At 39.6% G+C, this 21,458-nt stretch overlaps 1 protein-coding gene across 35 annotated transcripts in view; it reads right to left on the reverse strand.

Moving 5' to 3' along the window:
- PHF21A (PHD finger protein 21A) overlaps positions 1-21,458 on the reverse strand; it is a 188,472-nt gene that overhangs the window by 39,095 nt on the left and 127,919 nt on the right. For all 35 annotated transcript variants that reach the window (XR_010135467.1, XM_055354774.2, XM_031015998.3 and 32 more), the window contains one exon: positions 8,015-8,221. Coding sequence is in view for 33 of the 35 variants with exons in the window: in XM_055354774.2 (XP_055210749.1) it covers positions 8,015-8,221 (207 nt within the window). In the remaining 2 variants the exon portion in view is untranslated. The remainder of the gene's footprint in view (positions 1-8,014; positions 8,222-21,458) is intronic.

Here is a 21,458-nt window from a genome sequence, read left to right on the forward strand (position 1 = left end):
CAAAGGGGGTAGGTATACAGATACAGAATGTGAGTATACTTAATTCTTTTAGTTTTTCTAATTCTTTGCTTGCTGTCAATTAATTTAAACTTTGTACTAGTTGCAAATCAATGAGGTACATGTCATTTCTATCCTCACCAATATGAAGAAAGCCACCATACAGTTCTGGATATCTGCTTCCTGAGACACAAAGGCTGGGGTAAAAGAACAGTGTCTTTTTCTTTCTTTCTTTCTTTTTTTTTTTTTTTTTTTTATGGTGTCACCCTGGAGAGAAGGAAGGGAAACTCACATAAGGATTAGCATGTCGCCTCTGAGGTAGTTACCCTGGAGGCAATGAGTCCCAAAGCTCCAGATAATGAAACATGTTAGCCAATGAGTATATAGTAAATACCAGTTCTTGATACTAAAGGGATATTATGAGTTACTACCTATAATCTTTTCTCTGGAGAACTGCTGCAGAAGTGATCAAAGATGCAATGAAACATGACAAGGTGAAAACAAACATCTGAGTTTTAAAAGCCTGAGAGATCAGAAGATGAACTGAGGTGAGAGGACTTGACTGATGCTCCTTAAGTGCTATTGCAGCTTTGAAGCTGTACTTTTCTAGACTTTTTACTAGAATAATTAAAGGAATCAGTTACAAAACAAACAAAAAAATATAAACAAACTCATTACATGGCCTAAACATCTATCTGGAGATAGATCGACATTTCAGGAACATGAAAATTTATCTGGTCAAACTCATTGATTCTGATTTTGATACTACTCCACCTTTACTGTATATTTGCACTGTCTGATTTGGCAGCCACTAGCCACAAGTTGCTATTTAAAAGGAAATAATTGGCCAGGCGCAGTGGCTCACACATGTAATCCCAGCACTTTGGGAAACCGAGGCAGGTGGATCATCTGAGGTCAGGAGTTCGAGACTAGCCTGGTCAACAGGGCGAAAGCCCGTCTCTACTAAGAATATAAAAAGTAGACCAGGTGCGGTGGCTCGTGCCTGTAATCCCAGCACTTTGGGAGGCCGATGCGGGCGGATCGCCTGAGGTCAGGAGTTCGAGACCAGCCTGGCCAACATGGTGAAACCCCATCTCTACTAAAAATACAAAAATCAGCCAGGCCTGGTGGCAGGCACCTGTAATCCCAGCTACTCGGGAGGCTGAGGCAAGAGAATTGCTTGAACCCGGGAGGCGGAGGTTGCAGTGAGCAGAAATTGTGCCACTGCACTCAGCCTGGCGAGAGAGCAACTCTCCGTCTCAAAAAGAAAAAAAAAAAATTAGCCAGGTGTGGTGGCAGGCGCCTGTAATCCCAGCTACTCGGGAGGCTGAGGGAGGGGAATCACTTGAACCCGTGAGGCAGAGGCTGCAGTGAGCCGAGATCACATCATTGCACTCCAGCCTGGGCGACAAGAGTGAGACTTCGTCTCAAAAAAAATAAATAAATAAAAATAAAAACTAAATTAATTAAATGTAATTAATTAAAACAAAAACAAAATTAAAACATCAGCTCCTCAGTTGCACTAGCCACATTTCAAATGTCAAAAGTCACATGTGGTTAGTGGTGACCAAACTGGACAGTGGAGATAGACGGTATTTCCAACATCACAGAAAGTTCTATCACTGTGCCATACCAGTGAAAAGTACCTCTATTCTCTCAGAAACACATCTGGACAACTTCCCTTATGAATTTCTATTTCAGTGTCTATGCTTTTCTACTTTGGGGTATTAAGTTGTTTGCTTCTAGGGAATTACTTATCTCTATTTTTCTGCCTTATGCGCATATACACATATTATCTAATCTTTTAAGATCATCATCCAAATCTTTGTTTCCTCTTCGCTAAGTGGCTTATTCTCTTTGCCATTGCCTCCTTAAATGTGAAATGAGAGTAAACGCGGAACACTGATATTTATTTTGGGGTGCAGTGGATCATCTATCTTCGATCAGTGATGAAAACCAAATAAAAGCCAAATGCTATTTATTATTAGAAATGGTATATTAATAGTAGTGTAACAGCAAGGACTGACTGCATTATCAGCAATTTGTAGTAAGTGTTTTTACCACAGTGTATTAGCCCTTGTTTTCCATTTAAAACATGTCGATTTAAAGAACTTCTGAAGTGGTGATCCAGTCACACCAGATGGCGTTCAATCCAGTGCTATCGTGGATTGTGGGAGTAAAGCTCTAGTCAGAACTCACTGACATGGATTTTAAAGAAACGCATGTTGTTACTGCTTTAAGAGAAGTCAATGTACTTTTGTTTCAAGTAAATCATCAATATTTTGAATAACTCTAAACTGATGATTCTACAAAATACTGACTAAAGCCTCAAACTCACCTGAATTATATACTTACCATTAACCCAACACTTTAAAAACACTGAAACCTAACAAGTTTGTTCACATCTTAGGTTAGCAGTTTTATTTTACAACTATGGTTATGGCTGATTTCACTACATGATTTCTAGCATCTACATACCTGTTTGTCTAGTATACAGGCACAAGACCTAGTACTGTATACTTCAGTGAAAACTTTTTGAAGAATGTATTTACTATTTATTGACACCAAGACCCAGGTAGTGCTTAGATCTTTACCCCTACTCTGGTGCTTCTTCTTTCCCAAGTATTAAGGAACACAAACCAAACTCCTGGGTTTAGATGACAAAAGGAATTTAGAACTTTGAAATCCAAGTCTAATGAAAATGTCTGAACTGTTCTGGAAGGAGGAAGAAGAGACATAGAGAAGAAAGGTGTCCAACGACAAATTATTATTATTATTGTTGCTGTTTATTTATTTTTGAGACAGGGTCTTGCTCTGTCACCCAGGCTAGAGTGCAGTGGTGTAATCACAGCTCACTGCAGCCTTGACCTCCTGGGCTCAAGTAATCCTCCCACCTCATTCTCCTGAGTACCTTGGACTAAAGGCAGGTGCTACCACACCTGGCTAATTTTTTTATTTTTAGTAGAGACGTGATCTCGCTATGTTGCCTAGGCTGGTCTAGAACTCCTGCTCTCACGTAATCCTCTCACATCGGCCTCCCAAAGTGTTGGGATTACAGGCATGAGCCACCACACCCAACCAAGAGATTTATTTATATGAAAGCTGTGATTTGTTTTTAGCTAGTTAACAGTGTCTAAGTATGATCACCTTTAAGAGAAGGTAGCTGTTTCTCCACAGTTTCATGATGGGGTCCTTTATTTTGACAAAACCCAAATTGCATGAGCTAGAAGTTAATGCAGAAATACATGGCATGGCAAATACTGCCAATAGCAAAATCCTTTTTATTTATTTATTTATTTGCTAAGTCATTGTTGTCTGCCTGCCAAATATGAAGTATTGATTTAAAACAGATGGACTCAGGCTGGACACAGTGGGTCATGCCTATAATCCCAGCACTTTGGGAGGCTAAGATGGGCAGATCACTTAAGCCTAGGAGTTTGAGACCAGCCTTGGCAACATAGTGAAACTCCGCCTCTACAAAAAATATAAAAATTAGTTGGGCATGGTGACACACACCTGTAGTCCCAACTACTTGAGAGGCTGAGGTGGAAAGATCACCTAAGCCTGGGAGGTCAAGGCTGAGGTGAACCGTAATTGCACCACTGCACTCCAGCCTAGGTGATACAGTGAGACCCTGTCTCAAAGAAAACAAAAATAAAATAAAATAAAACAAAACAAAATAAAATAAAACAGATGAACTCCAATATACAAATCAGAATTTAAGGGATTATTACTATGGGATCTAACCTCCACATCTATTTTATATTATTTTGCTGGTTTAATTTTGAACGCAGTCATGTTGTATACTCAAACAACCACAAATAGAAATTTTCCCTTTTTTGTCTCCAAAGGTTTGTTTTCCATTTGGTTTTATTAACTGCTTTCTTCTTTACATTTGCATTATGCCATTAAAAATTAGAGGGCTGTGAATATAGGTTGGAGAGTATACCTGTATTTAACTGTTCTATTCTTTCACTTTTTCTGTAGATTGGAAAACTTTTAAAATATACCCATAAGCATGAGTTGACGTTAACTAAGTAAAGCAAACTGTTCCCATTCCCTCTCCCAAAAAGAATTCCTCACTGCTTTCTCTACGCCTTGGTATATGCCAATCACCCGACTTAGAATAAAAAACTTTCTCCTCTTAGCATCTCCTCCTGGCCCCGATTGCTACTTAATATTTAATTCTTTCTGAAGTTGTGTATTTAATATATGCCATATATAACCTCCCATTCGTCCTTGCCCTCATACATTAAATATATGTATTTAATATATGCCATATATAACCTCCCATTTGTCCTTGCCTTAGACTTCCCTATGACTGTTAAAAAACCCAGAAGCTTTGGCATGCTTTGGAGGGCTTGGCCTTACCTCCTCTCCATCGTTTCGTGGATCACACACTCCAACCACACCAGCCTACTTACGATTCCCAGGGCATACATTTACTACTTTGACTCCATCCTTTTGTTCATACTACTCTCTATACTTGTGAAGCTCTTTCCCCTTTGCTCTATCACTAAAATCCCATTCATCTGACAGGGCCCTGCTCAGATGCAACCCTCCTTGACAAGTACTTTCTGATCCCTCTAGTCAAAATTACTCTGCCCTCAAAATTTCTCTACATCTTAAATTTTTTTAATTCTTGAAAATAGAAACCCTCTGATTTGTGAATTTAGTCTCCACATTACCTAGAACAGTGCTTGCACACAGTAGGAACTCCACAAATATTTACAGAATGAATAAAAATTATTAATAATGATATACCAGACTTTTGGCAGGGACCACTGCTCTTTGTATACCAGAATCTACCACATAGATTGGTAGTACCAATAAATAGGTTAGTAGTGCCAAGTGCAGTGGCTCATGTCTGTAATCCCAACACTGTGGGAGACCGAGATGGGTGGATCACTTGAGCTCTGGAGTTTGAGACCAGCCTGGCAAACATGATGAAACCCTGTTTCTACAAAAAATACAAAAATTAGCTGGGCATGGTGGCCTGTGCCTGTAGTCCCAGCTACCCGGGAGGCTGAGGTGGGAGGATGGCTTGGGGCAGGGGTTTCAGTGAGCTGAGATTGTGCCACTGCACTCCAGCCTGGGTCAAGGAGCCAGATCCTGTCTAAAAAACAAACAAACAAACACCAAAAACCAGATTTGTAGTTTACCTGTAAACTCAAAAACCAAAAACTCAGAGGATCCTTTTGGTTTTTAACATTAAACATTTGCATTAAATAAAACAATATTTAAAAAAGGTTGGCAAAATCAATTAAATATATCAGGTGGGCTACTGGATGGAGAGGTGCTATACAACACTGTTTTGGAGGTAGCCCTGGGCCTCTTACCATCCACCATCCCAAAGCAACACAGACTACCAGGGAAAGGAAAAGCTATTATATTTTGGAAATGCTTCCTTTGATTTTTTTTTTTTTTTTGAGATGGAGTCTTGCTCTGTCGCCCAGCGTGGAGTGCAGTACGATCTCGGCTCACTGGAACCTCTGTTTCCCGGGTTCAAGTGATTCTCATGCCTCAGCCTCCTGAAGAGCTGGGATTACAGGTATATGTTACCTCGCATGGCTAATTTTTGTATTTTTAGTAGAGATGGAGTTTTGCCATGTTGGCCAGGCTGGTCTCAAAACTCCTGACCTAAAGTGATCCACCCACCTCGGCCTCCCAAAGTGTTGGGATTACAGGCGTGTGCCACTGTGCCTAGCCTCCTTTGATTTTTATAACATAAAATGTTACTTGAACAGGATGTTTCAATGGGTTAAGACAGGAAACTCCTATGTAACAGGAAACAATGAATTCTACCACACTCCTTTCAGATAAACATTTTCTGATCAACCTGTACTTTGGAAAGAGAACAACCTAACCCAATTCTGTTTAAAACTTAAACAAAAATTATCCTCTAAACATTCTTTCAGAACTAATACAAGTGCTGGTAAGGAGATTTTTAAAGTCAGTTTTGAATGCCTAATTTCCAAATAGCCTTGGGGTGGTGATTAGGGTAAAAATTTATGTAGGCTGTCCTAGCTATCTAATTTACAACAGGGATTTTTCTTTTTCCTTCTTTGGTTTTATACAGTATTCGTATTGCTTTTTTCTTTTTTTTCTTCTTCTTTTTTTTTTTTGGTATTGAATGGCAGTACAGAAGAGTAGTTGAATGGACATATTTTTCAGCCAGAACATCTAGGTTCAAATCTTAGCTCCATCACATACCACCCTCCGTGATCTTAGGTAAATTATGTAACCTCTCTGTGCCTTAGTTTTCTCTTCTAAAAAACAGAGATGGTGGGCCGGTTGCGGTGGCTCACACCTGTAATCCCAGCACTTTGGGAGGCCAAGGCGGGCAGACCACGAGGTCAGGAGTTCGAGACCAGCCTGGCCAATATGGTAAAACCCTGTCTCTACTAAAAATACAAAAATTAGCCAGGCATGGTGGCACGTGCCTGTAGTCCCAGCTACTCAGGAGGCTGAGGCAGAAGAATTGTTTGAACCCAAGACGGCGGAGGTTGCAGTGAGCCGAGACTGCGCCATTGCACTCCAGCCTGGGTGACACAGTGAGACTCCATCTCAAAAAAACAAAAACAAAAAAAAACAGAGATAGTAATAATAATAACTTCCTCTTAGGATTAGGGTGAGGAGTATGTCCATTATGTAAAACACTTAGGAGACTGCCAGTATACAGTAACCTCTATTAAATGTTAACTTATCTTTAGTGTTCTTATAAAAAATTCATTCTTTACTTGCAAAATGTTGCACATGAACCAGTCCAATGTCCATAAACAGTGAACAGCCAACTGAACGATACTCTTTTTCTCTATATATAAAGACACAGCAAAGACCTGGTGTTGGTTGTAAGAGGTATCCACGCTTAGGTTTCAGAGGATCCCAAAGTCCTTGAAGTGTGCAAAAATGAGTGTATTAAGTGTGAATGTATATTCTTCTGGAGAGGGATCTATAGCTTTCAACAGAGTCATAAAGGGATCTGTGACCTTCAAGGATCCAAGTATCATTTGGAATATCATTTCCAAATACGCCCTTTTTGTGTATCTTGATTGCCTCACGATTCTTAAATTGTATGCTTGTTTAAATGCCCTTTTTGGTAAAAACATTTGCACAGCTACACCAAGTTAGAATTTTATTAAGCTCCAATTTCTTTAGTTTTGACCTGTAGCTTTCATTTCAGATTCCCATCAGTGTATTAGAACAAATACATTTTCTCATAAATATGGGCTTAAAAATGAGTGTTTCTATGAATAGTGCAAATATAGCACTCTTCTTTTTTTTTTTTTTTTGAGACGGAGTTTTGCTCTGTTGCCCAGGCTGGAGTGCAGTGGTGTGATCTCAGCCCACTGCAGCCTCTGCCTCCTGGGTTCAAGTGATTCTCCTGCCTCAGCCTGCCGAGTAGCTGGGATTACAGGCGCCTGCTACCAGGCCTGGCTAATTTTTTTGTATTTTTAGTAGAAATGAAGTTTCACCATGTTGGCCAGGCTGGTCTCAAACTCCTGACCTCAAGTGATCTGCCCACCTCAGCCTCCCAAAGTGCTGGGATTACAGGCATGAGCTACTGAGCCCAGCCATAGCACCCTTCCAAATGCTTCTTTCTATCTGGTCCCAAGAGCACTGATCCTGGAATAACTCTATGCCCAGTTGCTAAGAATTCCAGAAGAGGTCAAGTCACAAACTTTTAGAACAAGTGTAAATAAATACCTCCAAAAATTCAAAATAAGATTTTAATTCTGCTGTAAAGCAGATAATTGATTTTTGTTATTGACTACCTTTCTCCCCTTCTTCTGACAGGTGGGAAATCATTTAATTTTTGCTTCTTAGTAATGTTATTTCCTTCTGCCAATGATTACAAGTGATACTTATCTGGGTTATACTGTAAAAAAGCAATCAAAATAACTTTTGTTTAGTTCTAGCTGAGCTCAGTGTAGTCTGAGACAGGACCCAGTTCTATATGACCAATACCAAATCAGTCTACAATCTGCAGCCTACAATGTTCCATCCACACGTTTACCTGTGAAGCAGTCAGGTTGGGAGAGGCTGCAGCTGACTGCTGGGCGTGGTGGTGGTGGTACTGCTGCTGTTGTTGTAGTTGCTGTAGTGGTTGCTGCTGTGCTGTTTGTAGTTTGTTTTCAGATTGTGGCAATGGCTGTATTTGGAACTTGTCCGGTTGTTCTTGCTTTACTATCAGGTTCTTCCGTAGCTGTTCAACTACTCTTTTCTACCAAATGAAGACAAAAAGAAATAAAAGATATTAGAATACTGCTCTATCAGCTGCATAGAAATATGCTCTGACATCTTTCCTATAAATAGCTTCATCTAAAACTTATTACATCTAAATTTACACAGGTTCTACATATGAAGAGCTTAAAGCATTTAATATACATTATTGGTAATATGAAACTGATGGTGTAAGAAATGTTTTATATATAAAGGGCAACTGAGGCACACAAATGAAAAATCTGAAGGAGATCACACAGCAGAGCTCAGATGTCCTATTATTAACTTAGCATGCTGAGAGCAGTATACAACGTAGCAGTAAAAAGCAGGACTCTGGAGCCATCCTACTTCAACTCCAATTTCAGTTTTGCTACTCACAGCTCTAAGATGTTGGGTAAGTTTATGAACCTACCTGTACCTCACTGTCTTGCTCTTTAAAATGAGGTGGTTAACAGTACCCTTGAGGTTCTTATGAGCACCGAATGACTTGTTATATGGAAAGTACTCAGAACTGTGATTGGCACATCGTTGGTCATTATTATTATTATTAGAGATAGTGTCTCTCTATACTGCCCAGGTTGGAGTACAGTAGCTATTCACAGGTGTAGTCATAGTGCATGCACTACAGCCTTGAACTCCTGGCATCAAGCAATCTTCTCACTTCAGCATCCCAAGTAGCTGGAACTACAAGCACACACCACTGGGCCCAGCTTATTATTTTTTGCATATGATAACACAGATACTAGCCATAGTAATTTTTATTAAGCAAACATCATGTATCTGTCCCAGTTGAAAACATTAAACAGATTGTTAAACAAAGAAACCTTGATCCCAGTAATATGCCATATAAACAACACATTCTAAATTACTGAAATGTGTAACTCATGAGCAGGACTTCTTTGCTGGGACAGGTTCTGTGGAGGTACACATGTTTGTTTAGGCAGAGTAGGGATTGAACTGCGTGGAGTGAAAAATTAATGTCAAAGTTCTTCAAACTTTCTAGGCCTTGCTCAAATCCAAGAGAAATGTGTTTCTGGATACCTTCATTATTATAATACACTTCAACAGCATGTAAGCCCCATGAGTGCAGGCGCTTATTTGGTTCACAACTATACTCTGCACTTATAACTATATTGCTGGCCCAACACGGTGGCTCACGCCTGTAATCCCAGCACTTTAGGAGGCCAAGGTGGGTGGATCACTTGAGGTCAGGAGTTCAAGACCAGCCTGGCCAACATGGTGAAACCGCATCTCCACTAAAAATACAAAAATTAGCCGAGCATGGTGGCACACACCTGTAATCCCAGCTACTCAGCAGGCTGAGGCAGGAGAATTGCTTGAACCTAGGAGATGGAGGCTGCAGTGAGCCGAGATCATGCCATTGCACTCTGCACTCCAGCCTGGGTGACAGAGTGAAACCCTGTCTCAAAAAAAAAAAAAAAAAAAAAACTATATTGCTCAGTAAATGTCCTTGTTCTCTTTACATGATGTGTAAAGTGGTGGGACCAAAGACCAACAAATGGCTCATAAAGCATATAATAACTATTTGGGGCCATATTTGGGCTCTGACTCTCCTGCCCTAATAGGAGGAAGAAGGTATAAGCAGCATTCCTCTCATATCTCATACACTTTCAAGTTAGTTCATTAGCGGAGGTGTGCTATTTCTGATAAAAATAGACTGTGATTTTCTAATATAGATTATGAATGAAGAAAAAGAAGTGAATGAAGAGCTTTAAATAGTTAGATGAAACCATAAGAGCCAGGTTAATTCTCAAATGCCTGCTTATGGCTCTAACCAACTTCATCCCCCATATTCTCTAAAGAATCCAAATCTGTGGATTACTCATTTAACATATTTGAACATTAAAATATGTACAAAATGAATTTCTAAAATCTTTAAGTAAAAAAAAAAGTTCTCTTGAGAGTTGTTTTTGTTTATTTTTTGGTTTGTTTCTCTCTTTTTGTTTTTCTTTTTTTTTTTTTTTGGTTTTTTTGAAACAGGGTCTGGCTCTGTCACCCAGGCTGGAGTGTGGCGGCACAATCTTGGCTCATTGCCATTTCCACGCCCCAGGCTCAAGCGATCCTGTCACCTCAACCTACCAAGTAGCTGGGACTACAAGAGCGTGCTACCATGCCCAGCTAATTTTTTTATTTTTTGTAGAGATGGGGTTTCGCCATGTTGCCCAGGCTGGTCTCAAACTCCTGAGCTCATGCAATTTGCCCACCTTGGCCTCCCAAAGTGCTGGGATTATAGGCATAAGCCATCACGCCCGGCTAAGAGGTTTTCAGAAAAATATTTTTATTATTGATTGTTTTCAGACAACTAAAATATTATATAAAGGCCAATTTTGGGGTGAAAAATTCTGCTATGCATTATATTCTGCTAGCACTGCCTCTCTGAGTAAATATTTTTTTTAAATGATGCAGAGTTTAAAGTCTTTGCAGAAACTATCTGCAGAATAATAAAAATGCAAATTAATAAAATATCAAATGCTTATAAAGTTAACTTTCAAGACTTCAAAATTCTATTTCTCCAATATAAAAGGCAGAATAATTAAACTGCTGTAGTTTAGGAGAAGGCGAAGTAATAGCAGTGGTGCTGCAGATAATGTTGAGAATCTCATGTAAATTTTATTGCTTGGTGACTGCTAGAACATTTAGACATTTAAAAATTAAGTAATTTTTTAGAGTTGCTTCAGTCCTCCTCCCCATCAGACATCAAACATATTAACGAACTAGCTAACGTGCAGCATCAGCAGCCAGAGAAAGGAACCCTAAGAGCTCTTACAAAACAAAAACAACAACGAAAAACCCAAAACAGATCAAATCAGAGGAAGGAGATAAATCAGGAGGAAATAATACAACATAAACATGACACCTGCCAAAAAATAAACTTTGGACAAAAACAGCACAGGAAACTAATTACTATACCAGTTACAAAAGGAAAGGGTGTTTTTTTCTCCTCTACAGCCATCCTTAGGAAACACAATGTGCTCTCCTACTCACTGCCTAGCTAAAGTACACTAGAAGCAAGAAACAAAGCCCAGAACCCGTTTCCAATGTCATGTACAACAGAAGGGAACAGTAGGGAAAGCAGGAGCAAGGGATGCGGGCTAGAGTACTACTCTTCAGCCATATGGCTAGAGCAAGGTGACGACCAATCAGAACCAGAATTAGGAGCGTGGGAGTCAAGTGAGTCACACTGCATTCACAACTGCTCCTCCCCCAGGACCTGAAACAAAGCCGTGGAAGCTTGGGGTGGGGGCTGGTGGGGGGACATGATCAAAATACTTGCAAACTTACATCAGTCCTTGAGAGGAGGGAAAAAAAAAGGAAAAAGAAAGAGAGCTCTGCATTACAGGTCAGATCATATGAGCTGGGTAAAGCTTTCTTTAAAAGATAGCGTTGGTATGTCAAACTGCCACTCAGAAATGAATTGTCCCTTACTCCTTGCTGTGTTCACCAGATTAGAATACTGCATGTGTGGTTATACATGTCTGTTGCTATCTGCGAAAAAAAAATTTTTTTAATCAAGATTTTGAGGAAGCACTGATGCCCTCTGTCACTTAAATATAGATGACTGCACTTAGAAACCAGTAACTGAAAGCCAGGTGAGCTCTGCAGCAGAGGTGCTCCTTAGGTGTGGAGGCCCTGCAGGCTCTTCCAAGGACTGGGAGTAAAGGAGAGGTGCTGTGCATATTAGCTGGCTTTTCTAAGTCTCACAATCCAGTCTCGTTCTAGTTCAGTCTTGCAGCTCTGGCAAACACAGCACTCAAATGACTTCAGAGGGACCCCGGATTTAGGTCAGTACCACTTCTGGGTGGCAGCAAGAGAATACGGCGAAAATATCTCAAAAACCCTAGCTGTGTGGTATCATCCAAGGTTCTCACTGCTCCCTATATAAAGGATATCCTCTCATCTCCACAGGAGATGAGCCTATATTTTTACTACTATGTGTTTTAAACGAAGACGTCATGACTGCTGCTGGTCACTGACGAAGGTTATACTGGCATACATGATTTGATATTTTCAAAGGTATTCACATATAATGGAGATCTTTAAATGTAGCTAACTATATTGGAACATTATCCTGAAGCTTTGAGAAAGGGCTAAATTTCACAAACTGGCCATTCATCATTCACTGATAAGTTAATGAGAGGTAAAAGAGAGGGAAAAAATCAGGGAAATGAAAAAAGAAAGCTGGAAAGAACAAAGACGGAAGGGAGAGAGGGAGAAAAAATTAATAACTTATCATCTTTTCTTCTTAATATATTTCTATAAACAATAAGCCAACGTGCCAGGCCTCCAGAACTGCTAGTACCGCCCCCTTCAATCCATCTGTCAAGAACTGCTCCATAAACCCAGCATGTAACACGGAGCCTTAGATTCCCTTGACATTCGCATCACTGGGTTTCATCAGGGCTTGCTCAGGCAGAAGAGTTCACAGAGCCTCTGACACTTCAAGTCACAGTTTCCAAGACAGGTAGTCACGGTGATCAATATTGTGACATTCAGCGATACTATCAACGTGTTCACACGACAGCAAGACAGATCCTGAAGAAAAATACGGAATTTTATAGGTCTAATACAACAGAAAATCAGGTTCGTTTTTCCACCGTTTAAGTCAATCGTTCCACGTTCCATGGTCTCCAGAGAAGGGAGACGGAGAGACGGAAGGACTGCCCCCACCCCTCCAATCAACCCACCAGTTTATTCCTATCAAAAATTGCTCCCACAAATTTTAGAAAGCTTCTTTCAAAAGAAACTCCAAGACCCTGCCCTCCACAACTGGATGTCAGTGCTGCAAGTCTCTGCTTTTTCACACATTCAGTCACTCCACTGGTTTGTGCTCTACATGGCAGTATCTGTTGCGTATCAATTATTAGAGGGCCACACCCACTCAAGACATCTTCTTACACAGTATTGCCTTAAAGATGCATCCTTTTATTCCTTCCATGAATCAACATGCAATCTAAAAATAAAACCTTCACTCTTTATACCAGAGGCTGATAGAGACTTGTAACTTTTCACAAATGCAGAAAGTTATCAAATCTTACTCAAAATCTTTCTAGGTCTTCAGACACACCAATTGCTCAAAATGAAACCAAGGATACTAAATTTTACGCGTATGGAAAAACTAACCTGGAGAAATGTTTATTTGTTGATGAGATCAGAATTTACTCAAAGAGGAGAAAAAAAGACTTTCTACCGTCTAACTAAAACTCAGCCACTGCATTGATAAGTCACACCAATATTCATCAACGCTGAGGATGCAGGAAGGAGACAGGGCAGTCTTCAGAATGTGCCACAAAATTATCCTCTAAAGAAGAGGGGATGTGTTACTGTCGTAACATTAGAGACAAAATTATAATCTAGAGTAAAATGTATGTATTGTTTAATGGAAACAGAAACTAAGTGAAGATTTCACCATTTTATGAACAAAAACACAGAATGCCATTTTATGGACAAACACACAGAAGAGAAACTCAAGATAAACTCCCTCCTTAATTCAAGTAAAATTCAATAAGAGAATCTGCACTGGAGTTATTGGAGGGGATAGTCCAGGCAAGACACAGGATAGAATTCTAACAGAGGAAGACAGGGAGGAATACTGGTGGCAGAAGCTATAAAAATATACTTAGCTAAAATAATTGCACTTTCTTCATTTTGTAAGATACTAGAAAGTTTTCCCCAGACTCTCTGAGATTCACAAAGAATTAGACAAATAGTTTCTTTCCCTTTTTAACCTCTTTTAAAAAGTACATATCCTTTTAAAATACCACCTGTTTGACAGAAACAGCATCTACAACCTCATCTTACACAGTGAACTGGACACATTGTCTACAAAAGAAGGTCTCTTTCCTGGTTTTGAGATTTGGGGACATAATTATTTTATAGTTCTCAAGTTGTCATGGAATTTATATAGTACAAATAAACAAATTGACAACAGCAGCAACTGTAATTATCAGAGATTTTTTTCAGTAAAGTTTAAAATTCTCTGCATGGATGTTTAACAGATGGCAAAGAATGCATGTATCATGGTATTGATTAGACTTCAGCTTACTTTTTTAATTAAAAAATATTCTTTGGGGTTTATTCTTCCTTCAAAACACACACACACACACACACACACACACACACACACACAGAGGTATTTACATCAATGGATTTTACATCTCATCTCCATAGGAGATGAGACCCTTTATTAATATCATTAGGATTTACAGTCCATCTCTCTAAAAATTTAGACTTTAGACCTTTTATTTGCTAGCCTGATTGAAATGCAGTTTTCTTATTTAATTCACTCATGCTCTAATAGGTAAACTCAACCCCATCTTCCCCCTAACTTGATATGTATGACTATAAAAGACTAATATTGATATAGTCAGACTTTGCCTAAATTTAGGGACCCTTCTAAAAACCTGGGACTGCCTTTAATTTGTGTCAAACAAGAAAGAGTGTGGCTGTTGTACTCAAGAGAGATGTGACCCCTAGAGAATTACAGATTCTAATATGTAACATACGACGATGCTGCAGCAAAAAAGTATAAACACATAAACTACAATCGAACAATGCATACTAGGAATGGTAGTTGTAATATATTTATGTGTGATAAAAGACCTAAAAGTCCAGATGGCTTACATTCAAGTTTTCTACATTTCTTTGAAGCACTAAACTATACCGTCCTCCTTCCTTCAGAAAAATATTGGGAATCAAATTAATTAATGGTGGGGAATGCTTACGAAACTGTCAGGGGCAATGTGAAAAAAAGGGATAGTACCAAAGAATAACACAATTTGTCTAGTATGAATTTTTAACTCAGAGCAACAGCTAATTAAATGTGACTTTTATTTCCAATGTCAATTATATTTCAATCACTTGATTTTTAACATCTAATCATTTTAATGCTAGTTCAATCTATGTTTGGCTATTTTTTTTTTTAATGACAGCTGCCAAAAAGAAAGTACAATATCAAAGCGAATGCTACCTGTTGCCTTTTAATCTCAGAAATCAAATATATTAGGATATATATCCCTGTGGAAATCTAGGTACATCCCAGATTTCTTATACCTCTATGGCAGTTCAGGGCCATAATTATGAATGCGTAAAATAGATGCCCAATTTAAATGTAACCTGGGCCAAGCACAGTGGCTCATGCCTGTAGTCCCAGCTATTTGGGAGGCTGAGACAGGAAGATCCCTTAAGCCCAGCAGTTTGAAGCTTCAGTGAGCTATAATCATGCCACTACACTCCAGCCTGGGCAACAGAGCGAGACTGTACCATAAATAAATGTATGTATGTATGTATGTATGTATGTACGTATGTATGTATGTATGTATGTATGTAACCTGACCCATCAAAGACCCTAGACACAGTAAATACCTAAGAACCATTTATAATCTGCACAATTTAGCTGTTTGTTACCATAAAAAAGCACCTGAGGCCAGGCGTGGTGGCTCACGCCTGTAATCCTGGCACTTTGGGAGGCCGAGGTGGGCGAATCACAAGGTCAGGAGTTCAAGACCAGCCTGGCAAATATGGTGAAACTCCGTCTCTACTAAAAATACAAAAAATTAGCTGGGCATAGTGGTGGGCGCCTGTAATCCCAGCTACTCGGGAGGCTGAGGCAGGAGAATTGCTTTAACCCAGGAGGCAGAAGTTGCAGTGAGCCAAGATCGCGCCACTGTACTCCAGCCTGGGTGACAGAGCAACACACCGTCTCAAAAAAAAAGCACCTGAATCATTGTGTTTGTACCACAATAAGATATATCATAGAGGCTACTAATTTGCAAATTAAGCTCCAATAGAGCAAAACGTCTGTCCCTCTGTAACTGTCTGTTTACAGAACACCGCTGCACATACCATCAGCTTGTCATTCATCATTACATGGCAGTATCCCACAACCTAAAGGCAGCACTGCTTTGTTAATATCAGAATTGTCTTGGACACTACAGAAATTCTCCCATTCCTCTGCACTGTAGCTGCTGTGGTCTTCCTCACAAAAGAATGCTGACTGGAGATGGCTGCACAGTAGCTGTCCCTGACAAGTTGGATATGAAAATACAATTTAAGTACCATGATGATGCTAAATTGGAGGAGGGGAAAGGAGGAAAAAAACCAAAGCCCCTATCATTTTATGGAACACTGCTCAGACAAAACAAATTGTTTTACCTACTCCAAGCCCTAGGTACCATTTGAGATAATGTAGGAAGTCACATTTTCACAGAAACACAAGACAGAATCAGATGCTAGAAGAGGAAAATATAACAGATTATTTAACCAAATTCTATGCAGAATACATCCACTAAGAAATAGATCCATTATTTTCAAAGATGAGGATACCTTTTAAGAATCCTCAACTCTGTACGTTTTCTTAAAAGACAGAAAAAGACAATAATATTAGAAAAATATATCGTAGCAGGCAGTATATATCATGTAGAAAATATTATATGATGAAATGTAATATTTGCCTTACATTTAAACAAAAGTAACACTTGTAAATAACTAAACACTGGCATTTTTAATTGGGAAGTATTTTTAACAAAAGTACATTCTTAATATCACACTCTTGATGCTTAAAATCATAATTTTAAAAATCATCTACAGTAATAGCACAGACACATAAATTTTAAAAGATTCTAAAGCTGCTAGGCCAGGCTTGGTGGCTCACCCCTGTAATCCCAGCACTTTGGGAGGCTGAGGCTGGATGACCACTTGAGACCAGGAGTTCGAGACCAGCCTGGCCAACATGGCAAAAATCCCATCTCTACAGAAAATACAAAAATTAGCCAGGCATGGTGGTGGCACAATTGTAGTCCCAGCTACTCGGGAAGCTGAGGCATGAGAACTGCTTGAACTCAGGAGGTGGAGGTTGCAGTGAGCCATGATCCTGCCATTGTACTTCAGCCTGGGTGACAGAGCGAGACTGTCTTTAAAAAAAGAAAGAAAAGATTCTAAAGCTGCTGAATGCTACCCTCTTAGTTTCACAAAGTATTCCTAATTTCAGTAGTTAAATTTACCACCAAATATTTGTTACAATCACTTAAAGAAAAAAATGAACAATGTTATAAATTTACTTTCTGACAAGACCCCCCTCGTCAAACAACAGGGAGGGTGCAAGTTCCTCACAAGTGTAGCCTGCCAAAATAATGACTGATTAACTTCATGGGATTGGCTCTTCCAAGACATGTGACAAAGGATAATTTGCACTTCTCTGTATTTATCTGAGTTTACTTCATCAGAGACACAAGAAACCTGAACTCATCTTTCAGAATTTCAGAACACATTTGCTTTTGTTTGTTTTAAATCATTAGTACTACAAATCTTATTAAAGAGAGAGGTTCAGCATTGTAGAAAAAAAGCATGAACGATCTCTTCATGAATAAAACGAATTTGGTTAAAAATTTAGCTGGGGTGGGCCAGACGCGGTGGCTCACGCCTATAATCCCAGCACTTTGGGAGGCTGAAGTGGGCAGATCACAAGGTCAGGAGATCAAGACCATCCTGGCTAACACGGTGAAACCCCATCTCTACTAAAAAAAAAAACAAAACAAAAAATTAGCCGGGCCTGATGTCGCGCACCTGTAGTTCCAGCTACTCGGGAGGCTGAGGCAGGAGCATCTCTTGGACCCAGGAGGTGGAGGTTGCAGTGAGCCGATATCATGCCACTGCACTCCAGCCTGGGTGACAGAGTGAAACTGTCTCAAAATAAATAAATAAATAAATAAAAATAAAAATAAAAAAATAAAAAATTTAGCTGGGCACAGTGGCTCATGCCTATAATTCCAGCACTTTGGGAGGCCAATGCAGGAGGACTGCTTGGGCCCAGGAGTTCGAGACCAGCCTGGGCAACAAAGTGAGACCCTGTCTCTACAAAAAATACAAAAATTAGCCAGGCATGGTGGCATACACCGGCAGTATCAGCTACTCAGGAGGCTGAGGCTGGCTTGAGCCCAGGAGGTTGAGGCTGCAGTGAGCCATGATCGTGCCACTGCACTTCAACCTGGGCAACAGAGTGAGACCCTGACTCAAAAAATAAATTAATAAAATTAAAAGAAAGAGAATTTTTTAAATCTTAAACCTGAAGAAAAACATTTTTCACAGGTGATGAAAATTACAAAATCTAATTACAAAATCTAATCCACAAATTTCTATACAAATATTTACAGTCTTCACACCTGAACATACACACGTATGCACCCACTAACACAAACATACACACACCCCTCTCACATTTTAGAAAGGATGGAATGGCCACAGTAAAAATCATTTATAGCATTTTCATCTTCCTTTTTTTTTTTTTTTTTTTTTTTTTCAGACAGGATCTCACTCTGTCACCCAGGCTGGAGTGCAGTGGCATGATCTGGGCTCACTGCAGCCTTGACTTCCTGGCCTCAAGTGATCCTCCCACCTCAGCTCCCCAAGGAGCTGGGACTACACGAATGCACCATCACGCCCAGCTAATTTTTTGTATTTTTAGTAGAGACATGGTTTCGCCATGTTGCCTAGGCTGGTCTCAAACTCCTGGACTCAAGCGATCCACCCGCCTCAGCCTCCCAAAGTGCTGGGATTACAGGTATGTGCCACTGCACCTAGCCCATTTTCATCTTCTTCCAGTATACTCCTAAGTACTGAAGCTGTGATTCATGCTTTTACTATATTGTTCTCCAGTTTCTACATACAGCAAAAGTATTGACATGCACGATCAAAAGAGGACACTACAATGAACATAAAGGCAGTCCCTCGATTTGTTTTTTTTTTTTAAAGAAGACTTTATTTTTAGAGCAGTTTTAGGTTCAGAACAAAACTGAACAGAAAGTAGAGTTCCCATATACTCCTGGCCTCCCCACCCCACATCTCCCCACCATCAACAAGCTACACATAGCAGAACATTTGTTACAATCGAACCTACACTGACACCTCAATACTGTCGAAGTCCACAGTTTAAACTAGTGTTCACTCCTGATGCTGTACATTCCATGGATTTAGACAAACATATAATGACATACAGCCACCATTATACTATCACACAGAATAGTTTCACTGCCCTGAAATTCCTCTATGCCTGTCTACTCAGCACAACCTTCCCTCACCCCCTGGCAACCACTCCTCTTTTTACTGCCTCCATAGTTCTACCCTTTCCAGAATGTCATAGAGTTGGAGTCATACAGTATGCAGCCTTTCCAAATTGGTTTCTTTCACTCAGTAATAAGCATGTAAGGTTCTTCTATGTTTTTCATGGTTTCATAGTTCATTTCTTTTTAGCTCTCAATAATATTGCATTGTCTGAATGTATCACAGTAGTACCTTGATTTTTTCCATATGGTCTAATGTAGTAGCTAGTGATTTCTATAACTGTTACATAAAAACGAAGTAATAATATCAGATGGATATTACTTGCCAGGTAGAACAATGAGGCTCTGAGTAATTAAGTGACTAAACCTAGGTCACAAATCAGGGATAGAGTCAGACTTAAAGAGTTCCAACTCCTGATAACTAATTCCATATTCCCACCTCAAACCCCCAACACCAGTATCTGGCTTGCTGGTAAGGATCTGGAGCCCTCACACCTGTAATACAGCTGCAGTAAGCCACAAAAATATATAGTTAAAACCTTAAAATTATATATATATATATATATATATATATATATATATATATACACACACACACGCACGCGTGCACTTTTTCTCCTCCGCTCTGCTTTTAGAAAAAATAAGTAGGCAGTATTGTGCTGTAAAAATAATACACTGGGTCGAGAAACCTAGGTTCTGTCACTAAACAAGGTTTGTGACCTTTGGTCAGTTATTTACCCAATCTTGGTCTCAGCTTCTGCACTCAGTCTCTAAATTATCTTCTATTAAAATTTTATGAATCTCTGAATGGCAAGAATACAACTTCCTGATGTATATCTTTACCTCTATAGCACTGCACAGAGAAAAATGCTCACAAAGATGATCCTGACACACCCAAAGAAGCTAAATCATTAAAGAACAGTTTCATTCAGGGGTTGAAATCTCACTCACATGAACATGTAAACTGATGATTACATTTTGCAAGAACATGTAATAGGATGATTACCTATTGCCAGGCAAGTAATATTAATACAAGAGAATGAAGCAGGCCAGGTGTAAGATACTAGGCATGATAGGGACTGACATCAACTGGAGAGGCAGTGCCCTAATAACACTAATCAATGAACTGCTTTTAATATTGTGAGTCAAACAAAGTATCTTTGCTGATAGATAAAGCCCATGGGCCACCAGTTTTCAACCCTCAGACGGTAATTACACTCACTGAACTGTAACTACTAGGAAAGTGGAATTAGATATTACTTAGAAAATTTTTCGGCCCGGCACGGTGGCTCATGCCTGTAATCCTAGCACTTTGGGAGGCTGAGGCGGGCAGATCATGAGGTCAGGAGATCAAGACCATCCTGGCTAACATGGTGAAACCCCGTCTATACTAAAAATACAAAAAAAAAAAAAAAAATTAACCAGGCATGGTGGCGGGCGCCTGTAGTCCCAGCTACTCGGGAGGCTGAGGCAGGAGAATGGCGTGAACCCAGGAGGCAGAGCTTGCAGTGAGCTGGGATCGCGCCACTGCACTCCAGCCTGGGCGCTGGGTGACAGAGCGAGACTCCGTCTCAAAAAAGAAAATTTTTTGACATCACAAGGTGAACCAAAAATGATTTTAGATAACCAGAAAATTCAAATGGCCTTCTGACTAATCAAAATTTTATCATAATGGAAGAGCTGGGATGTGACTTTAGTGGGAAAATGCATAGACAAAAGGCAAGTTATGAATGAGTTCTGAGAATATGGTAAGATAAAATATCTGAAGACACAGGGAAACACACAACTATATACAAAATATAACAGTGGAAATGAAAATGGTAGTAATATGTTTCATAATGGTGCCTACTTTATCAAAACAGCTTAAAGTACCTTACATATAATTTAACCCCTGTCACATAAGACTGACACAAGGATAAACTGAAATCCGTTCCTCTACCACTGAACCGCAGCTACCTCAAGTGGTGGAGAAAGCAGTTGTTTAAAGAGCTGTAGAGTAGAGGTCAGAAAACTGAAAACTACCTTGCTGAAGCTATCTAGGGAATTACAGTAAGCAAAATGTAATAATCTCACTTGGAATCCAACCAGAACACTGAAACTAACATCTTTTACATTTAACTGGTTCTCATTTCTGAGTACTCTGATTTTTCAAAATCATTTAAT

Source organism: Gorilla gorilla, chromosome 9 (assembly GCF_029281585.2).
Source record: "Gorilla gorilla gorilla isolate KB3781 chromosome 9, NHGRI_mGorGor1-v2.1_pri, whole genome shotgun sequence".
Taxonomy (NCBI): Eukaryota; Metazoa; Chordata; class Mammalia; order Primates; family Hominidae; genus Gorilla; species Gorilla gorilla.